This window comes from Mus caroli, chromosome 13, assembly GCF_900094665.2.
Source record: "Mus caroli chromosome 13, CAROLI_EIJ_v1.1, whole genome shotgun sequence".
NCBI classification, from domain to species: Eukaryota; Metazoa; Chordata; class Mammalia; order Rodentia; family Muridae; genus Mus; species Mus caroli.
Window position 1 is genome coordinate 5,410,256 of NC_034582.1, and position 22,305 is coordinate 5,432,560.

The 22,305-nt window shown below is 39.8% G+C and overlaps 1 protein-coding gene and 1 pseudogene across 5 annotated transcripts in view; one reads left to right on the plus strand and one right to left on the minus strand.

Annotated features, from left to right (window-relative positions):
* Wdr37 (WD repeat domain 37) overlaps window positions 1-22,305 on the minus strand; it is a 65,659-nt gene that overhangs the window by 35,428 nt on the left and 7,926 nt on the right. For 3 of the 4 annotated variants that reach the window (XM_029468304.1, XM_029468303.1, XM_021180364.1), the window contains 7 exons: window positions 17,494-17,671; window positions 13,158-13,254; window positions 9,744-9,839; window positions 9,414-9,478; window positions 5,359-5,494; window positions 3,464-3,535; window positions 293-337 (listed from right to left, as the gene is read on the minus strand). In XM_029468304.1, coding sequence (XP_029324164.1) covers window positions 293-337; window positions 3,464-3,535; window positions 5,359-5,494; window positions 9,414-9,478; window positions 9,744-9,839; window positions 13,158-13,254; window positions 17,494-17,631 — 649 coding nt within the window. In that variant the 5' untranslated portion in view covers window positions 17,632-17,671. Of the gene's footprint in view, window positions 1-292; window positions 338-3,463; window positions 3,536-5,358; window positions 5,495-9,413; window positions 9,479-9,743; window positions 9,840-13,157; window positions 13,255-15,161; window positions 15,365-17,493; window positions 17,672-22,305 lie in introns of those variants that run through there. The other variant, XM_021180365.2, reaches the window with a different exon arrangement.
* Window positions 18,141-19,371, plus strand: LOC110308033 (annotated as a pseudogene). The gene has a single exon (XR_002379502.1). The product of XR_002379502.1 is annotated as a chromatin target of PRMT1 protein pseudogene (transcript).

Genomic DNA, 22,305 nt, shown 5'->3' on the forward strand with positions numbered 1-22,305 from the left:
TCACTCTGTAAGACCAGGCTGACCTCAAACTCAGAAATCCACCTGCATCTGCCTCCCAAGTACCGAGATTAAAGGAGTGTGCCCTCACTGCTGGAGCCAGTATTAAACAGGATGAATACAAGTTACTGAAGCTTAGGTAAATGACTTAAAGAGGAATAAAGTAATTAATAAAATATCTAACTTTCACAAGTACCATGAATAACTCTGATAGTACTAACAAAAGAATATAAAATTTATAGCTGTTTTAAGATTATTAATAATTTCATTCAAGAAAGGAGAAGATTCTACATACCAGTAAGAGCCAACTGCTCTGAGGGATGGAATTTTATAGAATTTACTGCAAAATAAAAATATTACAAAAACAGGTTTAAGACAACAAGTATATGATACTGATAGATTAACTATGTAAGAATGTAATATTTCTTACTATAGTGTACATGTTACAAAGTTAATTAAAAATTTAAAAATTATGCTAGTGCATTAGACTCTCTGGTCTGATTAAACTATGAATTAATGTATAAGTTAGAACAGAGGTATAATAAAAAAACTAAAATATGAATTACTTGAAAAACTACAGGATATACAAGAAAGATTACTAATCTACTTTTATACACAGGTTAAGTAATTTAGCGTTAAAATAAATCAGGATAAACAAAGAAAATGAGGTTATTTGACAAGAAGCAAAAACGAACTGTAGTGTACCGACACCGCCTGTGGGCCTCGTCCTGCGTCTTGCCCAGCTTATAGAACCCTGATCTAGTCCACAGCAAATGAAACCACAGGAGGAGAGAATTCTAACCAGACTCAAGAATGAACAGGGATTCGATTCTGTTCTCTCATGTTCTTATCCACCTTCAGGATACTCAAAGGTAAGTTTTGGCAATGTTTCCTGAGGAAGCGTTCATTTTCTTAATAAACAAACATAAGCCAACACAGAGAGCCTCAGCAGCCTTCTGCCTGCCTGCCCGCCTGCCTTCCTTGTATTCAGATGAATTACCTTAACGGATAAATGAATACTCAGCAAGTAACAAGCACGCACCCAGCTCGGTGGGACTCATCAGGGACTAAAAAGATTCCAGGCTCATCTCCCTACTAAGGACTTTCCTAAAGCAAACCCCAGGTTTTAGAATAGACTTGAAACCACTATTCGTCTACCCAGGGAGCTGAGAAGAACCAACCTTCATGACTACTTCACAAAGAAAATGCTTATCCCTTAGACAGAATGTTGTAAAAATTCTGGCAAACCTCAAAGAATTATGTCAGTACAATTTTATTAGCTATGCCTTTAAAATGATGGTTTACTAAGAAACTATGTTAAAAAGAGAGCAGATTCTATTTACTTTCAATATTGAAATATAAATAATGTAGTATAAGCATAATGTTAAAGGGCAAATTTATTTTAAAAGTAAATTGGGGAGAGGGGGTTTAGAGAGATGGCTAAATGGTTAGAGCTCCTGCTATTCTCATAGAAAGCACTGGCTCAGCACGCAGCATCCATGTAGCTGCTTGCAAGCTGCTGTAACTTGCGTTCCAAGAGATTTAATACCCTCCTCTGACCTACTTGGCACCAGGCACACATATGGTGCATATATTTTCAGATAAAAACAATACACATAAAATAAAAATAAATATTTATTTATTATAAAGTGAATATATTTTTAAAATATTTTTAAAAGACATGGAGAATGTAATATATGTTCTAAAAAATTTTATCATATGTTTTAGTCCCTAATAGTTAATTAAATATTTTAGGCACTGTATTTACAAACTAAGAAAGAAAAGACTAGTAAGAAACGAACAAAAGAGACAAATAGCAGCAAGAAGAGCTAGAGAAAATGAAGAGTCGGGGTCTACGACTTAGAGCCCTCATCACAGAGCAGACCACCAAGCTGGTCAGGAAGGTGCTGGATTCAATTAGGATTCTCGAGTGGGTGCAGCTGTGCACAGGCTAACGGTGATGCTGACTTGATGAATGTGAACTAAGCTGAACTCCAATGGGAGTAGAGACAGTCTTAAGACAGACACTTGTGTCCGCTCTTTGCTACCCAACTATACCCTTTTCTCCACTGGAGAATTACTGTGTTTAACAACATGCTGGAGCCTGGCTGAAGCAGAAGCTTCCACTCTATACATATAAATGTATTTAAGGATTAAAAACAAAAAACAAAAACCTCAGGACTAGAGTGAGTGGGGATCTTACATAACACCCAAAGACTCTTTCAAAAGTGAGATCTTTAAACACCCTCTTCCTCAGCTGAGACTTAAAGCAAAAAGTTTCTTTAAGAAAATGGAGGACCTGTGGTCCATCCAATAGCTGACTGTGAGCATCCACTTCTGTGTTTGCTAGGCCCCGGCATTGTCTCACAAGAGACAGCTATATCTGGGTCCCTTCAGCAAAATCTTGCTAGTGTATGCAATGGTGTCAGCGTTTGGAAGCTGATTATGGAATGGATCCCTGGATATGGCAGTCTCTAGATGGTCCATCCTTTCATCACAGCTCCCATTGGACTTGCAAACTTTATATGCCCCAGTACAGGGGAACACCAGGGCCAAAAAGTAGGAGTGGGTGGGTAGGGGAGTGGTGGGGGGCGTGTATTGGGGACTTTTTGGATAGCATTGGAAATGTAAATGAGGAAAATACCTAATAAAAAAAAAAAAAGGAAAATGGAGGCCACCTGGCTAAGTGGTTAAGAGCGAGAGCTATTCTCATAGAGAACCAGTTTTCGCTCCCAGCATCCATGTAGCTGAGAAGCACAAGTTCCTGCCCTAAGACTATCTCATCACTAAAGTCATATTATGTTCTAGCTTTTGTCTTATTGATTTCTATGAATTAAGATCATCAAAGGCACAGTGGAGAAGAAATCACACACACACACACAAACACACACATGTGTGTTCACAGACCTAAGTGCCCAGTATCAAGCCTATCTATCAAAGCTAAAGACCAGTGGTAGCTGACAAAGGAGGTAAGTGAAGAGGTAAGCAGCCTTGCACAAAGACTGGATAAAGACATTCTAGGTGGAAGAAATTTACATACATTTAGGAGAAAAGTACAAAAATAAAATTTGGTCAGAACACTATTAATACCCAGGTATAGCTGGAGAGGCCAAAGAGAGCTACTATAAGATATTATAAACTACAGAGTCAAACAATCAGTGGGAGCATCCTTTATTTTGCTTGAGCAAAGTATTACGGATTAATGTCTAACACATGGTGTATACTCAATAATTACACAGCTCTACAAGGTAGACTAATATGCAGCACACTGAAGCATTAAGCTTCATCTCTTTATTACTCATATAGAGTAAAACAGTTTACTCTAGGCTCTGACTACACTGTACCCTGACTGACATCAAATGTAAAACTTCCAATCACTACAGTTTACTGTTAGGAATCATTTGTAAACCAAGCGCCAGGTGAGGTGCAGCTCCCGGTTGCTGCGCTCTCTGAGGTCAATGCTTACCTGAGCCCACATGGCCAGCGTACTTGACAAGACATTTGCCAGTCTCTATGCTCCACAACAAAGCCGTGTGATCTACAAGATGAAGAAGTCATAACTTAGCCATCACTGATATTATAGTCACTTAAGAAATACAGTAATGCTCTAAAAATGGCAGGTCACAGCACCCCTAATAGTTATTTTTATTTTATGTGGATGGGCATTTGGCCTGCATGTATACCTTTGTATGCAGTACCCTTGAAATACAGAAGAGGGCACTGGGTCCATTGGGGCTGGACTTGAGTGGGTGCTGGATCTCTGGAGGAACAGCCCGTGTTCCTAACCACTGAGCCATCTCTCCAGCCCCCAAAGTTCCTGCAACTTTGGTTCTGCTACTTTGTACAATTCAGCTGACCTAGAAAAGTCTCCAACACCAGAAAGGCACGAGGCTGGGGCTTGTCTTGGAAGCCACAGAACTGGAAATGGACAAGGACAAAGGGACTTGGTTTCCTACTAGACCATTACACGGAGGCCATCATGTGTGCACTGGCACACAGAAGCCATTTATATCACAGCTCCACTATTTTATCCAAGTAGTAGAGCTTCCCAGAACATCTTGTAATTCCCACAATCAATTAGTCTCCAAATTCAGCTCAATTATTTGAGTAATGGCAGTTCCTTTGCACTTTATCCTTGCACAGGCACTAAGGCGGGGAAGAAAATTCTGAGAAGAAATAGTTGCCACTTATCCAAATGAAATTTCAGAAATATTATAAAAGTCACCCCCTCTTTTTTTTAACTAATACTTACAAACCATCCAAGATGTTTAAAGTACAAGAACAATTTCAAACAGGAAAAGAAACTCTCAAACACTCTAACTAGATTTCTTGGGCTCTTTTACTTTTAAAAGCCAGAATCTAGTGAGAAAGTAATTTCTCACAAGCTAAAAGTAATTTTCAACAGCCAACCATCATTGTTAACTTTAGCAATTTTATCTGAAGAGGTAGTATGTTAGTTAGACTAGTCTGAGTTTTCATAAACTATTGTGCTGGTGGTGAGACCTGTGACCCATGAAGAGCAAACTCCTCTGACAACACAACAGGCTAGAGAACAAGCATTTTTCAGTTGCATACATAACGCTTTCATTGGTGGAAGAAAAACGGCAGAAAACCTGCTCCCAAGGCAGAAGCACCTTTGGCTTGAAGAAAAACAAAGAATCCAAAAACAACACCAAAAAAAAATTCTAATGTGTAAAAAATATCCCGCCATGTTGTTCCTACCATCCAAATACTGATAGCCTCACATGATACATACCTAGCTAAAGCCAAGTATCCCCTTCCTCAAAAAACAGGAGTCCAGCCTTGGCTGTGACATCCACCCATAAGACTGTTACAAAGGAAGACTACAGGTCTCAGAAAAAAAATGGGTGCTCCCAAGTCAAAACAAAAACTTTGCCGGGCGTGGTGGCACATGCCTTTAATCCCAGCACTTGAGAGGCAGAGGCAGGCAGATTACTAAATTCAAGGCCAGCCTGGTCTACAAAGTGAGTTCCAGGACAGCTAGGGCTACACAGAGAAACCCTGTCTGAAACCCCCNCCCCCCCCCCCAAAAAAAAAGCTTTTCCTTTCCTTTCTCCTTCCTTCCCCTTCATCTTGTTATTTGTTTGAGAGACAGTGTGACAAGATTTTATATCGCAGGCCATGCTGGCCTACAACTTGAGGTCCGCCTGCCTCCACCATAAGTGTTAGGACTCTGGCTTATCTTGCTCCAAGTGGATCCAAAAGCTTTAGTTTTAGTAACTCTTCCAGCACACTGTTGTTTCCAGGAACTGCTGTGCTACTGCCAACTGAAAGTCACTTCCATCAGTTATCAATCAAAGTCATAGCTTAATAAGCCAGCTGCAACAGTGTCTGGCTCACCAGCAGATGCTGTCCCAAGAACAATAGGCTGTGTCCTTGCAACACTGACATCCCAGATGCCATCCCTGTGGCCAATATACTCCTTCACAAGCTGGCAGATGGCCCTGGATGTGGTAGTCTTAAAGCTGGAAACAATCTAAATTGAGAAGAAAAGAAGTACTTTTAAACACTTACTAAATTAAATTAAATTTCTTTAAGTTAAAAAAGGCAAACAGCAAAAAGACATCTTGCAAAATGTGTAAGTCACTTAATAGAATATTGTAAACACCACCAGAATATAATACAAGCATGAGCAGCACTGAGATGCCTCAAACAGTAAGACTGGTTTCCCTCAGCTTGCTATCAGAGGCTTCAGAAACACTTCCCCACTCTACCAGTCAGGTAGTCTACAAGTCAGGTAGGTAGCTAGCATCTTACTGCAAAAGAAAGGCACAGGTGGGCCTTGCAAGACATTCATCCCCAAATCTCAATCACCAAAGTGCCCCACCTTTTAAACATACACAAAGAAAAAGAGACAGTCAGAGAGAGAGAGAGAGAGAGAGAGAGAGAGAGAGACAAAGAGAGAGACAGAGAGACAGAGAGAGACAGAGAGAGTCAGGGAGACAGGATCATAGAGACCAAGAGAGACAAAGAGGGAGAGTCATAGAGAGACAGAGAGACAAAGACCAGACAAACAGAGACAGACAGACCAACCTACTAACACTGAAGATGTTAGATGTGTGCTCAAAGAACTTTCTTTTTTTTTTTCTGAATTTGATCATTTTACACCAACCACATATCAAAACAAAAAAAGCCCATGCTGCTGGGCAGTGGTGGCATTTTAATCCCAGCACTCAGGAGGCAGAGGCAGGCGGATCTCTGAGTTCGAGGACAGCCTGGTCTACAGAGTGAGTTCCAGGACAGCCAGGGCTACAGAGAAACCCTGTCTTGAAAAAACAGAAAACAAAAAACAACCAAAAAAAAAATCCCAAGCTGTAAGAGGAATTGAAAGACCACACTTGTAACAGATGAGGAGGTTTGTTAAAGAGCGTTTATTGAACACTTGCTTGAAGCCACAGGCCAATCTAGAGACAGCTAAGAGGTACAAAGGCCTTCTAGAAGAAGCTCATATTCTAATGGAAACAGACATGTGGTGATACAGATGAGGAACACATAGTAAGATCCTGTCCCATTTAATGACATATAACAAACAATTCTCATTTCCCTTATAATGAAGAATATAAAGTGAGGAAGAAACTAAATGCAAACTTTTCTTTAAACTTTTTAGTTGTGAAGCTGCTCTTAGATAAATGAGAAAGTTTCAACTGTTGGGTAACTCAAAAAAATATAAAAAATGATGAGTCTATGAAATCAAGCAAAAAAACAAAATCAGAATTTAATGAATTCATACAGCTTGCTTTTAACAATAATTTTGCAGAGCCCAGGACATGTATATAAATTTACTCTTACATAAATATATGCAGATACAATCTGTTACATCAATTAGGAATGTGCTTTCAAATTATCCCCAACACAGTAAAGACAAAAATAGAAAGCTCAATGAAGAGACTGACATTTTACAAGTATAATATAAGTCAATTCTATTTAACTTGGTTTAAACTTTATAGGAAACAGAAAAGGACTTGCTCAAACCTCAAACCCATCATTGTCATCTTACCTTTCTGAAAGCTAGGCTCCCTCCTAAAATCAACAAAAGTATCCCTCTATAATCTATAAGAGCTTCTGCTTACAGAAAACACAGAGATGCCCAACACTATGACATCTTAGGAGGAGAGAAGTCACAGACTACATAAAACTTGCCACCATCATAAGTTATGGTAAATAACATTTTCCAAGTCTCTCGACATTTCTAATATAAAGAATGCTAGTATACGGAACTATTGAGCCCCATTTCTTTCCTATCTTACCTATCCCATTCACAGGATAGAATGGAAGAGCACTATTTAGATACAGGATAACATGATGCCCATAATACTGTGGGATATCATCTCATGCTACTTCCATATGCTCATTATGCTTTTTAGAGAGAGAGAGAGAGAGAGAGAGAGAGAGAGAGAACGAACAAACCACTGACTTAAACAGGGCATGATGGAGCACGCCTTTAATTCTAACACTTATAAGGCAGAGGCAGGAGAATCTCTGAGTTCTCGGACAGCCTTGTCTACATAGGAAGTTCCAGGACAGTCAGGACTACATAGAGACCCTGTCTCAATAAAAAATAGACAAGCAAATAAACACTGACTTGGTCAAGATTACAAAGAGACCCAACAACACAACTGAATTACTAGAAGGAACATTTGAACAGAACAACAGCAGAATAAACAATGATATGATGTTTTCCCATAATCCTAAATCATTTTAACTAGAACACAGCCTAAAGCACTTTTAAAAAATCAGAAAGGCCCTTTTCCACTACAAAAAAAAAAAATACTTTCTAAAGAATATTTGCAAGCATTTCCACAAGTTGCTTTAAAGTCGTTTTCAGAGTAGAGTGTCTCCCCCATCCCTCCCCATAAGCATTAGCAATCAATCAGGAGCTGCCCAGGGGAAGGGAGTCTCTGTAGGTTGACTTCATACACTTCTGTGCTCCCACTGTCTCACCAAACATGCTACTTGCCTTTCATGGCTCTGAGTCACAAGGAGGGCAAGTAATGAATCTAGATTGTAGCATGTTCTTGTTGCATTCGTGCTTAGCTTTAATACCAAGAATCCATGCTGTGGTACAAATCAGAATATATCGTTACCAAATTATCTCTTCAATGTGGATGTCTGTGTTTCATTATTTTCTAAGATGAGTACATACAGTGTACAAATTGCTGTAAAGTTCATAGAATTTGCTTCTGACATATTCTAATCCTAAAATGTCGGCCATTAAAGACTGTAGAACTCTAATATATTTTAAAGCAAAATACTACTGTGCATGCCCTTACCTTTGTCCAAACCTTGTTTTTTATTGCTCATGGTAAAAGACTGTTATATATAAGCATATCTTCCTCTACTTCAGAAATAACCAGAGTTTTAAATCATAAGACCACACACTGTATACACAGAATTGTAAACATCAGAATAATCTATTTAATTCAAGATAATGTAATAAAAAATGAAGAACATAATTTTGCACTTCATTTTGAAGAAAAACTAGTTAATTACAAATTTCAAAAGTAAGATGAACTAGACATTACAACAAACAAAAATCCAATGAAACAGCAATTTACATTCCAGATGTTATCAAAGCACACAGTAGCAAAATGTCAACAATACTCATGCTCTCTCCAAAATAAAAATCACCAAGAATTTTTAAATAAGGAGAGCAGGCAGAGGCTAGACTTGCCCTCTTAACTGAAGTTTACCTCAGTGGACCTGCCAAATAAATGACTGTCAGTCCAAGATAATGAATTGTAAAAATGAAAAGCTGATCATATTTATGTAATCATAATACAAATTTCAATTTTTCCTCTCACATTTAACCAAAGGAATATACATTCTCCAGTTAGGTAATTGGTTTATCTTTTATATATTCAAAATACTCAAAATTAGATAAGTATAACATCTCCTCAAAATACTATTATACAATAGCTTTCCAGGCAGCTAACCCCTCCTCGCCACTGCAAGTCAGCCCTGGGCACTATAAAGGAAAACTCTTTGACCGCCCTACCTGCCTCACAAGCGCACCCTCACTGCCTTCTCCCACTCAGAAAATAGAGAAATAATAAAGAAAACGTAACTTTAGCCACATAGAACTTTCAACCCACATATTTAGCCATTATTTATCTCTCTAAATCCATATACTTTTTTATCAAGACAATAATCAATACAAAATATGCTGTTCTTCTAATGACAAAATATTGCTAATGCACAATACATCCATCTCACTGAAGTTAGAATCTAAGTTAGTATTTAAGCATCTATATACTATAGCCATTTGGCAATGGTTGTTTCTAGAAACCAGACATTTTCCTATTACACATTTCTAACTGGAAAATGTGCAAGTTAAAGTACACATCTGCACACCGCAAGCACCACATGACTGGTTCCAGAGCCAGTGCCTTGCATACCTTGCTGGTGGAAGCCTTGTAGGTGGTCTTCAGCTTCTGAGAAAGCTGACTGGTACTGTGACTGGCTGTGGAAGACAGAGAATCAACAATCAAACAACCTCAAACTCAAGGAGCACAGCACTGCATCGTGCAGCTGTGTCTTAGGAAGACAGGGAAACACCAAGACATGGGACAACAGCAGCACTAACACGGAGCCATTTCTCATCTGACCTAGACCTGAATTATGTATTCCAAGTCTGACTGGTAGCAGAGAGCAAGAGTCAGTGTCCCTCATAAAATCCCAGTTTTCTTCGTAAGTAATCTACATGCAATACATTATAAATATCATACCTTTTGTTTTGAGTTGGCCCTTACTCAATTCTGCCCCATCGATCGCTTGTCCTTCACCAGCTAATCTTTCATTAAGAGTATCAATTTCTCTGCGCACTAGAAATAAAAACATTTTTAAATGTAAATATGTATTCACCACTTGTAAACTAAAATATAAATGAATGTTGAATTGGGACTGTCAAAACAAAGATTTAAAGAATATTCTAAAAAGCAAGGTGATAATTTATACTTCGCAAACACTCAAGCCATCTTTCCATGAACAAAGTCAGAGCTGGGCATGCAGCTCAGTTGGTGGAGTACTCGCTCACGCAGCACGCATGAAGACCTGGGTCTCATCACACACCATAGAGACTGGCTGTGCATACCTACAATCTCAGCACTTAGAAGGTAGACACAACAAGATCAGAAGTTCAGGGTTATCCTCGGCTACATTTCAAATTCAAGGCCACTCTGTGCTACATGAGATCCAATTTTTAAAAATAAATAAATGAAAATCCACTCTTGTGACCCTGTTCAGGGTCTTAACCACACCACTTGCATACATCCAAATTCTTATTTAAAACAGCTTCCTTTTTGCTAGTTCCATGCATTTAAAAACATTCTGATACTGCCTAAGATTTACTAAAATATTTATAGCTTACCTGTGGATACTGCAACTGAGGAAAAAACATAGTAATCAAAGACTCCGAGAGGAGCCCCTCGCTCAGGCCTCAGGACAGTAGCGGACACCCAAGAACTCACGATAGACCAAGCTTGTTGCAAACCACATGAGGCTTTATTCAGGGAAAGCCAGAGCTCTGGGGACGACTCATATCCCACGCAAGGGGTAGAGGAGTCGACCTCGAGAGGAAAGAGGTCCCAGTTTTTGTAGGCCCTCAGGGGAGAAAGGAGAAGGGGGGGCAGTAGGGGATTTCCAGATCTAAACAATGTCTATTCTCAAGAAATGGGTATGGGAGGGGTACAAGGAAAGAGTCTGGTGCAGGTGTAGCAACTCAGAATTGGCAGGGCTGTGGTTGCTGGGGAGATTTTCTGACTCTTTCTCAGCAACCAATATCACAAACACCTGGCAATGGGCTTCATCAGTGGGCACACACATGGGTCAAGGAATGGTCAAATTGGCAGACACACAGGTTCAAGAAGTGGCCAGAGCATTGTGCACCTCTATTTTTCTAAATCAGGGAAGCTAGTTCTGCTAACAGTGACATCTATCTTGCCAATTTCAGGGCTTCTGTGACCTTTTACATTCTGTCAGGATCTTTCAGTAACAATATGTAACCTACTGGTACATGACTCCAGAAAAACCTTCACATGAGGATTATGTATAACAAAGATTTTAACATTCTAGAATGAAAAATTAATAGGAAATTCAGGATTGGGAGTGTCAGGGGAGAGAAACATAAAAATGAGCCATTAAAAAGAACACAGTAACTGAAGATACAGAAAACCATGATCCTCCTTGCTACAAGACCTAGGGAATACCCTCGGGCATCCTCACCATGAAACTGAGAAAAGACTTGCCCAGGCAAGTAACTGGTCTCAAAGCACCAAGTCCTGACCTGGCACAACTAGGACCTGATTTAAACACGTGTCCACCCAGCTCTAGGGCCTACATGCTTGCCACAACACCACGAAGCCTCCTGGGATGGTAGGATACTTGTGACCAACGTTTAAAACAAGTCAAGGTCAGGAGTAGGCTAAGGACAAAGGCTCTATCCAACACACAGACCAAGCAACAAGGACTTTATCTTATGGGTACCAAGAAGCTACAAAACTCCTAAATACTAGACAACAGGAAGTCAAAGCACCTGCCAACATTCGTCATTTTTAAAGATTTAATTTTAACTGAGGGGTGGCGGGGGGAGTTAGTGCTTTGTGACAAGAATATCTTAAATCACAATGAAAACACCAAAAATATTTCAGTTGATAAAACTCTGATACTTAAATCAGATGCTATATATACATGGTACTTATTTGGTAACAAAATTGGGATCGTTGTTGTTCTTCTAAGTTCTCAACATAAAGGTAACGTGGAGAACCCAATATTCAAACATCACATTTTCCAAGAGCAAATTGTGAATGAGATAAGACTGCATTTGACTTCATGACTGATCCAAGCATAGAAATTAAAAAGTGCAAACAGCTTACAATTTACCTGCTGCTTATTAGTATGCATGCAATTCTTAGGTAAAGAAAGCACAAAGTCCCGTGAGAGCTCACTGACATGGCAGACATGTTCTAAACACTCCCCATGAAAACTACCCAATAACAGAATAAGGAACAAAAGACATTAACTCCCTAGTGGTGAAGCAGTAACACATCTGGTCTCATGTAAAACTAGAAGACTACTCATGCTAAAAAAAATAATAACCAGAAGAACTCAAAACAGAAAAAAAAAAATACAGAAAATGTTTTCCTTTAAATAGTATGATGGACCAAAGGGTTATATAAGTTTCCTTTTTTAAAAGCACATATAGGAATGTATTTAAAAAAAAAAAAAAAAAACTAAAGTGAAGCTATTTTTAAATTCTTTTGATTTACCTCTAATACATCACCATGTTTTTGGAAATTTTCAAGAAAGGACATATTAAAGTTTATATAATTTATGGTATGCTTGGTATATAAAAAATGGAATGTATTCATTTTGTATAAAACTTCAATTCTGGTTGTTTGATCTGACAAGCCCTCAAAGATTCTCAGGGACCAGCCCTATGATGCCTGTTAACATGTTACCCTCTATGTTCAGGGGTTCCACAGGTAGAGGGGGTGACCCTGGAATATCTAGGGGCTCAATCAAATCACATATTCTCAGGACTAGAACAGACAGAAAGGCAAGTCAGAGAGGAAACAAAAGGAACCATTGCATCACCAAAGGAGATGGGCACATGAGCCAAAGAAACAGCAAAGGGGCCAGTCCTAAAAGCACAATTAATGCAGTGTGTCACCATACAAAAGAAGCAGGAAGGGTTCGTCCCTGGAGGGTCCAGAAAGGAACACAACTCTGCCAGGACTCAGCACCACTCTGGCAGGAATCCTACGAGGCCCACAGAACTGTAAGGGTTTTTTATATTACTTTATTTGTATGGGTGTTCTTCCTGCATGTATGTCCATATACTACACAAATGTCTGCTATCCTCTGAGGTCAGAACAGGGCATTGGATCTCCTGAAATGGAAATTACAAACAGTGTGAGCGGTCGGGTAGATGCTAAGAACTGAACCCAGGACTTCTGAAGAGCAGCCAATGTTCTTAACAGCTGAACCACTGCTCCAACCCAATAATATGATTAAGTCACCAGGTTTAACAACAGAACAGGAAGTGAATAGAGTGATGACTCTCAACCCACAAATATTGTTCTCCAAGACTTCTATGGATAAATAATAATTTATAAAAATACAATAAGATAGGAGATACTCACATTCTAAGTTTTCGATGTAAAGATTTTCAAATTCTCTTTCTATCTGGCCAAACAATTCCAGCAGTGTACTGCGAACTGAGGACGGCAGTTTAGAATCCTGTACAAGAGAAATATTTTTTGTTTAAAATAAATAAACAATCAATTTAACACCAGGCAACAATATATTTTTTCAAAGTGAATTATCATTTATCTTAAACTCTTTATAATATCATATATTTTATTTCTTACACATATGAATGTTTCTAGAGTTTAAAATTTAGCTAGGGATGTAGCTCAGTGAGAGCATGTACTTATTAACGGGGGTTCAATCCCTAAGACTCAAAAAAATTTAAGATTCAAGTCTCTACAAAGGAAACAATTATCAAAATGTATTCCTAGAAAAATAAAAGATTTAAGAGCACAAAATAACAAGTTTCCTTTTACACAGGTGAACATAGCTCTCTGAAGAAGTCATATACAGGCTGCAGATCTTAAAGACTAACTGAAAAACCAAACATCTTTTTTTTTTTTTTTTTTGCTTTTCAAGACAGGGTTTCTCTGTGTAGCCCTGGGTGTCCTGGAACTTTGTAGACCAGGCTGGCCTCGAACTCAGAAATCCGCCTGCCTCTGCCCCCCAAGTGCTGGGATTAAAGGCGTGTGCCACCCTTCGAGACCAAACATCTTAACTGTGGAAATGGAATGTTTCAGACTGAGAACCCAAATGACCTGGAGCTGCCTTCCATTCTTTTTTACAGCTATTTACTATCAACCTCTGTGTCTACCTCTAACATCCTGATTGCTAGGTAATCCTTTTAGAGTGCACTGTTAAACTGCACACACCTCAAGCATTCACCAAACCTACAGCAAAGACTCCTGCTTTGCTGTAGCCGGTCTACCAGATGTCCAAAGAATACATGCAGGTTAGTGCAGTGACGTATGTCACTCTTCTGTTATTTGACTACAAAAGGCCTATACCCTCTTCTACAACAGAATGTGTTATGCAGGGGAACATGATCTGTGTTCTTGGGCCTTGGTCATATATACTAGACTCAGAGCTTTTTCTTCAATGGGAAAGTTTACTCTATTTTGCACTGACATAGAGGGAACATGAGTTTACTTTATTCAAAATTTTCCAAATTTGTAGAGAAATAAGGCTATTCCCAAAAGTGAAGCTATGTTACAAATAGCCTTTAGACATGCTATTAAAAACAAACAACATATCAATGAACTATCTACACTGGACATGTACCTCACCACCTAAAACAAACTAGATAGACTTCGTATAACTCTGTAACTAAGACATTATAAACCAGGGGGTGGGGTGAGGAGGAATCTTGCCTACAATAGAACAAAATGTCTAGTAGTTTAGACAACATACAAAGTAGGTACCCATTTGGGCCACAGTCTTCATGCCTTTGCACATCTCCCCTCCCACTTCCAGACTCTAAAGCAAAGTAAAAGTGACAGGAAGCAGCAACAACTCCAACATATTTCCAAGTTAAACATATGGACACTTCCACGGCACCAAGTAAGTTCACAAAATAATTTACTTTTCCCATGTAATAGAATCTGATGCCCTCTTCTGATGTGTCTGAAGAAAGCAACGGTATACTCATATATAATTAATTAATTAATTAATTAATTAAATTCCACCCCAAGTTCACTTCTTAGAACTATAAATTTCAGGAAAAAGTAAACATTTCCACAATTTGAGTTTTTCAATAATTATGTATTCTCACATAAATTTCATGAACCACTTAAAATATATACAAGCTAGCTTAAACAATGAATCTGGTAGAAATGGCAATCTTAACATCCCTCCAAAAAACCTTCACATTTACTTAGATAAGATACAGGACATTAACCTAATAGAGTACCATGGAGATTGGCCTTCACCTTCTTTTTGATACTGTTCCCAATTAGCCAAGAGAGCACTGCTACACTGTGACTAACTGACTATCCTGTAAAGCAAGACTCCTGCTTTTCAGCACCTCTGCTCTCCCACAGCAGTCCACTTAGACCCACCATCAGTCTCTTCCCTCCTGTAAAGGGCAGGTTCACCTCGGCCGGCTGCTCACAGACCCTGCTGTTGGTTCCAGTTCACGTAACTATACTCAGTAAACAATAAGTACTATCTAGCTAACATGGGAAACTCAGAGTCCTAAGAGCAGCGCACAGGTCTGCCTTGCTCAGCTGAAAAGAGTTGTGAGTCACCTTGTAGCAGTTACTGTGAGCTACAATTATCCCCTTATACTACATCACAATGGAAGACAACACTAAAAACTAATTCACTTCATGTGAGAAGTAAGTCTTGAATATGCCAGCAAACTAAGTAGAATTTTCACCGGTATAAATATAAGTAAATCAAAAACTTTTAAGAACCATCTTAGATTGTTTCTCTATACTGCCCACTTAGTAGCCACCAGCCTTTATCAAAAGGGACAATACTGCTACCATCACAGAAATCCTACCACACAGTTGTAGTTTTACTCTCTGAAATGGATTAATTGTGCCCCAAACCTGAATTCCCCTGAATGTAAGTGTATTAAAAATCAAGATCTTTACTGAAGTGACCAGTAAAATGCAGTCATAACGGTGATCCTAACTGATTATGACTGCTGGTGTTCTTATAAGAGTTAAGAAAAACACTCAAAGAGGAAAGATCATGAGGATGCAAGAGGGGGCCGTCATAAACTACAAGTGAGGCCTTGGGAGGCCCTTGATCTTGGATTTTTATCCTCCAGAATTATGCAAAAATTTATGTTGTCTACACTAACTAGTTTATAGTACTCGACTACAACCTAGCAAAGGTAAATACTGTTAAAGCTATTTTTATGTTCTTTATATCCATCACTAGTTAACATATAACTTTTTGTATAAAGTAGACAGGGCAGAGTTGAGCTTCTAAATTCAAAGTTCTACAACTGTAGAGTCAACCAACTGTAGGTGAGAAACATTTAGGCAAAAGCAAGATAACACACAGCATGCCTGCAATCCCAAGGCATGAGCAACTGTGACAAAGGATTCCAAGCCCAGGTTCAAAGTCAGACTGGCCTACGTATAACAAGACCCTTGCTTAAAACCACAGGAAAAAAAATGATAGTGTGTGTGTGTGTCCATACTGTGACTAAGAAAATGATAGTGTGTGTGTGTGTGTCCATACTGTGACTAAGGAAAAAAAAAAAAAGAACCTGTAAAAAGTAGCTGCACTTAACTAGCAGCAGCAAGCACCCTTTCACCATTATTTCCTAAAGACAGGGTTATGTTCCCAGCATCCACACTGCATCAACTCCACAGCAGCCCATAATCCTTTTGGTTTTTTTAGATAAGCACTACTGCCAATGGTATTAAAGTATTGAATATAGGATTTATATACAAAAAGTCACATGCAGGAAGTTCTTATGTGGTTCTAATAATATCCAACATTCCCGGGCAGTGGTGTTGCATGCCTTGAATCCTAGCACTTGGGAAGCAGAGACAGGCAGATTTCTGAGTTCCAGGCCAGTCTGGTCTACAGAGTGAGTTCCAGGACAACCAGGGCTACACAGAGAAACCCTGTGTCAAAAATAAATAAATAAAAATAAAAAATAAATAAAATAAAAATAAAAAAGATCCAGCATTCATAAAGGCCAATTCCTCATATTCAGTTCTCTCTATCCTACAGCACTATGGCTGATACAGTCTAATTGTGAAAAAAAAAGCTTACAAAAGTATAAATGTATTCTTATATAGGTATCACTATATATGATGATTTTAATAAAGCCTACTTTATCTAGATTTCACAATAATACTCTTCAAAATTCCCACCTTTTTTGACATCTATAAAGACACTAGAAAAGTATGAGCAAAACTTACCATTCTTAGCCATGTATCATTACATTCATCAAAGGACAGTATACCCACTACATACAGCAGAGACAAGGACAAAGGCAAGGCACTGCAGAAGCAGAAAGAGCACCAACAGTTTAATTCTCCCCTTTTCTTTCGAGCATTAGGAACAGAAACCTGGCTGGAAAATCTAGACACCTAACCTGTACAGACTTAATGGAGTCCTTATTGTAACTGTCACACCATATCTTTTTGTTATAAATATATTAACCTTAGCCAAGCATGGTGGCACATGCCTTTAATTACAGCACCTGGGAGGCAGGGGCAGGTGGACCTCTATGAGTTCGAGGCCAGCCTGGTCTACAGAACGAGTTCCAAGACAGGATTACATAGAGAGATCCTGTGCTTTGTCTGTCAGTGTGAGCCTTTCTTTGGCTTTCGAGACCCACATGCATTAGCTTATTTTTCAGTCACACTTCAAGCAAGACAGTCATCTTTGCCCAATGGGAGCTGACCAAGGCTGACTTACTTGTCCTTCTAACATTTCTCTCGGCAGTCCAGTCCTCTCTTGTTCTGAGCTGTTAGTTCTTCGTATAGAAAGGCTATGAGATTTTCGCTTTTGTTTTGCTTGGCGAGCAGTTGAACAACTTCCGCTTTCTGTGGGCATTACTTCTAGAAGGTAGTGTCCTGGTCACTCCTGCAATAAGCTAAATAACAGCAGGGAAAACTAGTACTTCATTTCTGATACAGCCAGTTCAAATAATCAGCAAACAAGATAAGGATTTCTTACTCAAGTTAGAGCTCACGAAACAATACAGAACTCAAGTGTTAAGGTCAGTTACAGTGATTCTTGTTGTTTAAATCCTTCTCAAAACTGTTAATCTAACCTTTTAATTTTCAAAAGTCTATCTAAAACAGTGGGATTTTTTTTCAATATCAAAAATTGCTGCTTTGTGGGTTAGAGAGATCACTTAGTGGTTAAGAACCTGAGAGTTCGCCGGGCGTGGTGACGCACGCCTTTAACCCCAGCACTCAGGAGGCAGAGGCAGGCAGATTTCTGAGTTCGAGGCCAGCCTGGTCTACAGAGTGAGTTCCAGGACAGCCAGGACTACACAGAGAAATCCTGTCTCGAAAAAAAAACAAAACAAAAAGAACCTGAGACCGGCGGCCATTTTGTTTTGGACACCAAGCGGGAGTTGGCGGCGCCGGCTGTGGGGGCCCAGACGAAAGGCAGGGAAGGGCAGGCTTGACGAGCGGGAGGATCGGTCAGCTAGCTACTCAACCCACAACGAGGAAGCCTCGCATCCTACCGTTTAAGCATCTAAGCCAACCGCCCAGCTAGTTAACCCGAGCGGCCCGCCGTAAGCTCAGGTCCGGCCGGCCTCCGGGCCGCCCGCCGCAGCCGTGGTGGCAGCCCCGGGAGGAGCGCTGGCGTCCATCTCCTTCGATTCTCCGGATTTGAAGATGGCTGCACAGTCAGCGCCGAAAGTTGTGCTAAGAAGCACCACCAAGATGTCTCTAAATGAGCGCTTTACTAATATGCTGAAGAACAAACAGCCGATGCCAGTGAATATTCGGGCTTCGATGCAGCAGCAGCAGCAGCAGCTAGCCAGTGCCAGAAACAGAAGACTGGCCCAACAGATGGAGAATAGACCCTCTGTCCAGGCAGCATTAAAACTTAAGCAGAGCTTAAAGCAGCGCCTGGGTAAGAGTAATATTCAGGCACGGTTAGGCCGACCCATAGGTGCCCTGGCCAGGGGAGCAATTGGAGGAAGAGGCCTACCCATAATCCAGAGAGGCTACGTGGGGGACGTGCTACCAGAACCCTGCTTAGGGGTGGGATGTCACTCCGAGGTCAAAACCTGCTCCGAGGTGGACGAGCCGTAGCTCCCCGAATGGGCTTAAGAAGAGGTGGTGTTCGAGGTCGTGGAGGTCCTGGGAGAGGGGGCCTAGGGCGTGGAGCTATGGGTCGTGGCGGAATCGGTGGTAGAGGTCGGGGTATGATAGGTCGGGGAAGAGGGGGCTTTGGAGGTAGAGGCCGAGGTCGTGGCCGGGGGAGAGGTGCCCTCACTCTCCCTGTATTGACCAAGGAGCAGCTGGACAACCAATTGGATGCATACATGTCGAAAACTAAAGGACACCTGGATGCTGAATTGGATGCCTACATGGCACAGACAGATCCTGAAACCAATGATTGAAGCCTGCCTGCCTGCCCGCCTGCCTGTTAGACTCTTGTTAAAGTCACCACATCTATAAAACAACCTTGAGAAAAACGTGAGAAGAAATCTGATTGATGCTGGAAGGACCTGTCACAATAGGCTGTGGATTTACCTGCCACCAGTTGGTGCATTTAGTCTGTTCCGTCTACTTTTTGATACTGTGTTATATGAAACCCTATTTTCCTTTAAAAAAAAAAAAAAAAAAAAGAACCTGAGAGTACAATTCCCTACACACCCATGAGGTGGCTCTCAGTTCCAGAGGATATGAGGCCTTCTTCTGCCTCCACCCACACCAAGCACACATATTGTACAGACAGACATGAAAGCAAGCCACCCATAAAAGAAAAACTTTTTTTTAATTCTTGCTGTAACCTTAAAAATAATTTTTGCTAAATCTGTTGATTTGGGGCTTCAACCCGATAAAATATTTAATCTTTCATCAATTTCCAGTTTAGTGCTAAATGAACAATCCAATTCACTACAAATCTTTTTTTATAGTTTTTAAACATTTTAAACACTATTTTCCTTTGTTTTCATATGTTAACTGCTAATATACAAAAATATAAAAGATTACTGTGTATTAAGCTTATATCTCACATTCTTACTGAATTTCTTTATAAATTTTAGAAAAAATATTCTGTAGATTATTTGGTCATGTTTTTAATGTAAATTACTGTTCCACCTGAAAGAATGAGGACATTTCTTTCTTTTTGATTTGCAAGTCTTATTTTCCTTATACTTTTGGCCAGACGTTTTACTATTTCCAGGTAAGAATGCTTTCACCCCTGAGAATAAAGCTAGCTGTGGGTTTTCTATAGTTATTTACCCAGTTGATATTTCTTTCTCATATGTTTTCTATGAGCTTATTTCACAAGTAAGTCCTGAATTACCATGCTTTTTCTGTACCAATTACTATGAAGCCATAGATTTTCTTTGTTGACCTACACAGGGTTTAATTACATTGATTATTTTCAAATACAGATCAATACTGATACCCATGGAAATTCCCTCTCCTATCTCTACTTTCCTGTAGATTACCTAAACATGCTTAGACTCTGACACTGGGACAGGGAGATGGCTTGGCGGGTGAAGTCCACCTAAGGCAGCTCATTCCCTCGAACTCACATTAAAAACAGACAAGAAACAGAATGCTGTGACCCTGTGACCCAAAGCTATGATATTTACCCAAAAGCTGGAGAGTTGGACCATACAATACTATTTATAAAACATACTTAGCTTTTTGAGGACTCTCCCACTGATTTAGATAGTGAATGAACTGGTTTATATTTCCACCAACAGTATACAGAATTCCTCTTTTCTCTACATCCTAAACAACATTTGGTGGGTTGGTTGAGTTTTTTTGTTGTTGTTGTTGTTGTTGTTGTTTTGTTTTGTTTTTTCTTGAAGATAGGTGGACTGATTGATACAACTTGACACAAATCTAGACATGTCTGGGAAAGAGAACTCTTGAGAGTAAGCCTCCACAGATTGATGTAGTAAGGCCCAGCCCACTGTGGGAGGTACCACCCCTGGGTTGTATAAGAAAGCAAAGGAGGCTAAGCAATCCGAGGGGAATAAGCCAGTAAGTTGCACTCCTCCATAATCTCTGCTTTAGCTCCTATCTCCAGATTCTTACCTTGAGTCTCTGCCTTGGAACGGACTCTAAGTCAAATATACCCTTTTGTCCCAGAGTTGCCTTTAGTCTTGATGTTTATCACAGCAACAGAAAGCCAACTAAGAGCCAGGTGGTCGGCCATCAATGGAAAGAGAGGCCCATTGGACTTGCAAACTTTATATGCCCCAATATAGGGGAATGCCAGGGCCAAAAGAATGGGAATGGGTGGGTAGGGAAGTNGGGGGNGCTATGGGGGACTTTTGGGATAGCATTGGAAATGTAATTGAGGAAAATATGTAATAAAAATATTAAAAATCAAAAAAAAAAAAAANNNNCNNGNNGTGGTAGCACACACCTTTAACACCAACACTTGGAAGACAGAGACAGGAGGATCTCCCAGTTGGAGGCCAGCCTAGTCTACAGATCAAGTTGCAGGACAGTCAGAGCTACACAGTTTCAAAAAAAAAAAGAATGAAGGAGAAATTAAAAGAAAGAAGAAAGCCAACAATAGGCATTCTAACTGGGAGAAACAAAATCTCAATCTAGTTTGGATTTGCAGTTCACTGATGGATAAAGAAGTTGAACATTAGCCATTTGTAGTTCTTCATTTGAAAAGTACTTGTTTAGGGCTGGAGAGATGGTTCAACAAGTAAGAGCACTGGCTGCTCTTCCAGAGGACCAGGGTTCAATTCCCAGCACCATGGCAGCTTACAACTCCTGTAACTCCAGTTCCAGGATAACTGACTCTCTCACACAGACATACATGTAAGCAAAACAGCAATGCACATAAAATGTTTAAAAGACAGAGTAAAAATTACCTTAAAAAGTATTTGTTCTGCCAGGTATGGTGGCGCATGCCTTTAATCCCAGCAGAGGCAGGCGAATTCCTGAGTTCGAGGCCAGCCTGGTCTACAAAGTGAGTTCCAGGACAGCCAGGGTTCTACAGAAAAACCCTGTCTCGAAAAACCAAAAAAAAAAAAAAAAAAAAAAGGTTATTTGTTCAACTTGTTTTCCCATTTAGTGACTGTACTAATTGGGTTGGTTTTTTGGTATCTAAACAGGAATTGTTTTGTTAGATGAATAGGTATTCACTGATATTCTAGATGGTGTCTCTTCACTCTATTTCTTTTGCTATGAAGCACCCTTTAAGTACTGAAGCCCCATCTGTCAATCCTTGCTGTTATTTCCAAAACAACTCAAGAGTCCTGATGGGACAGCTCTTGACTATATCTTCAACTAATTCATTTGAGTATACTGTGACAAGGCAGAAGGTTCTAATTTCAATCTACATGTGGATACATAGTTTTCCCACCATAAATACATGTTTTCGACACCTGTCAAAAATCAGATGTCTATAGTTGCATGATTTTATATCTAGATCTTAAAAGTTAACATATAAATTTTAAATTCCTGTCAATAATTCTAATCAGTGCCATATCTGTGCTAGCGTTTTCTTTAAAACCTCTCTCGCGCTCGCTCTCTCTCTCTCTCTCTCTCTCTCTCTCTC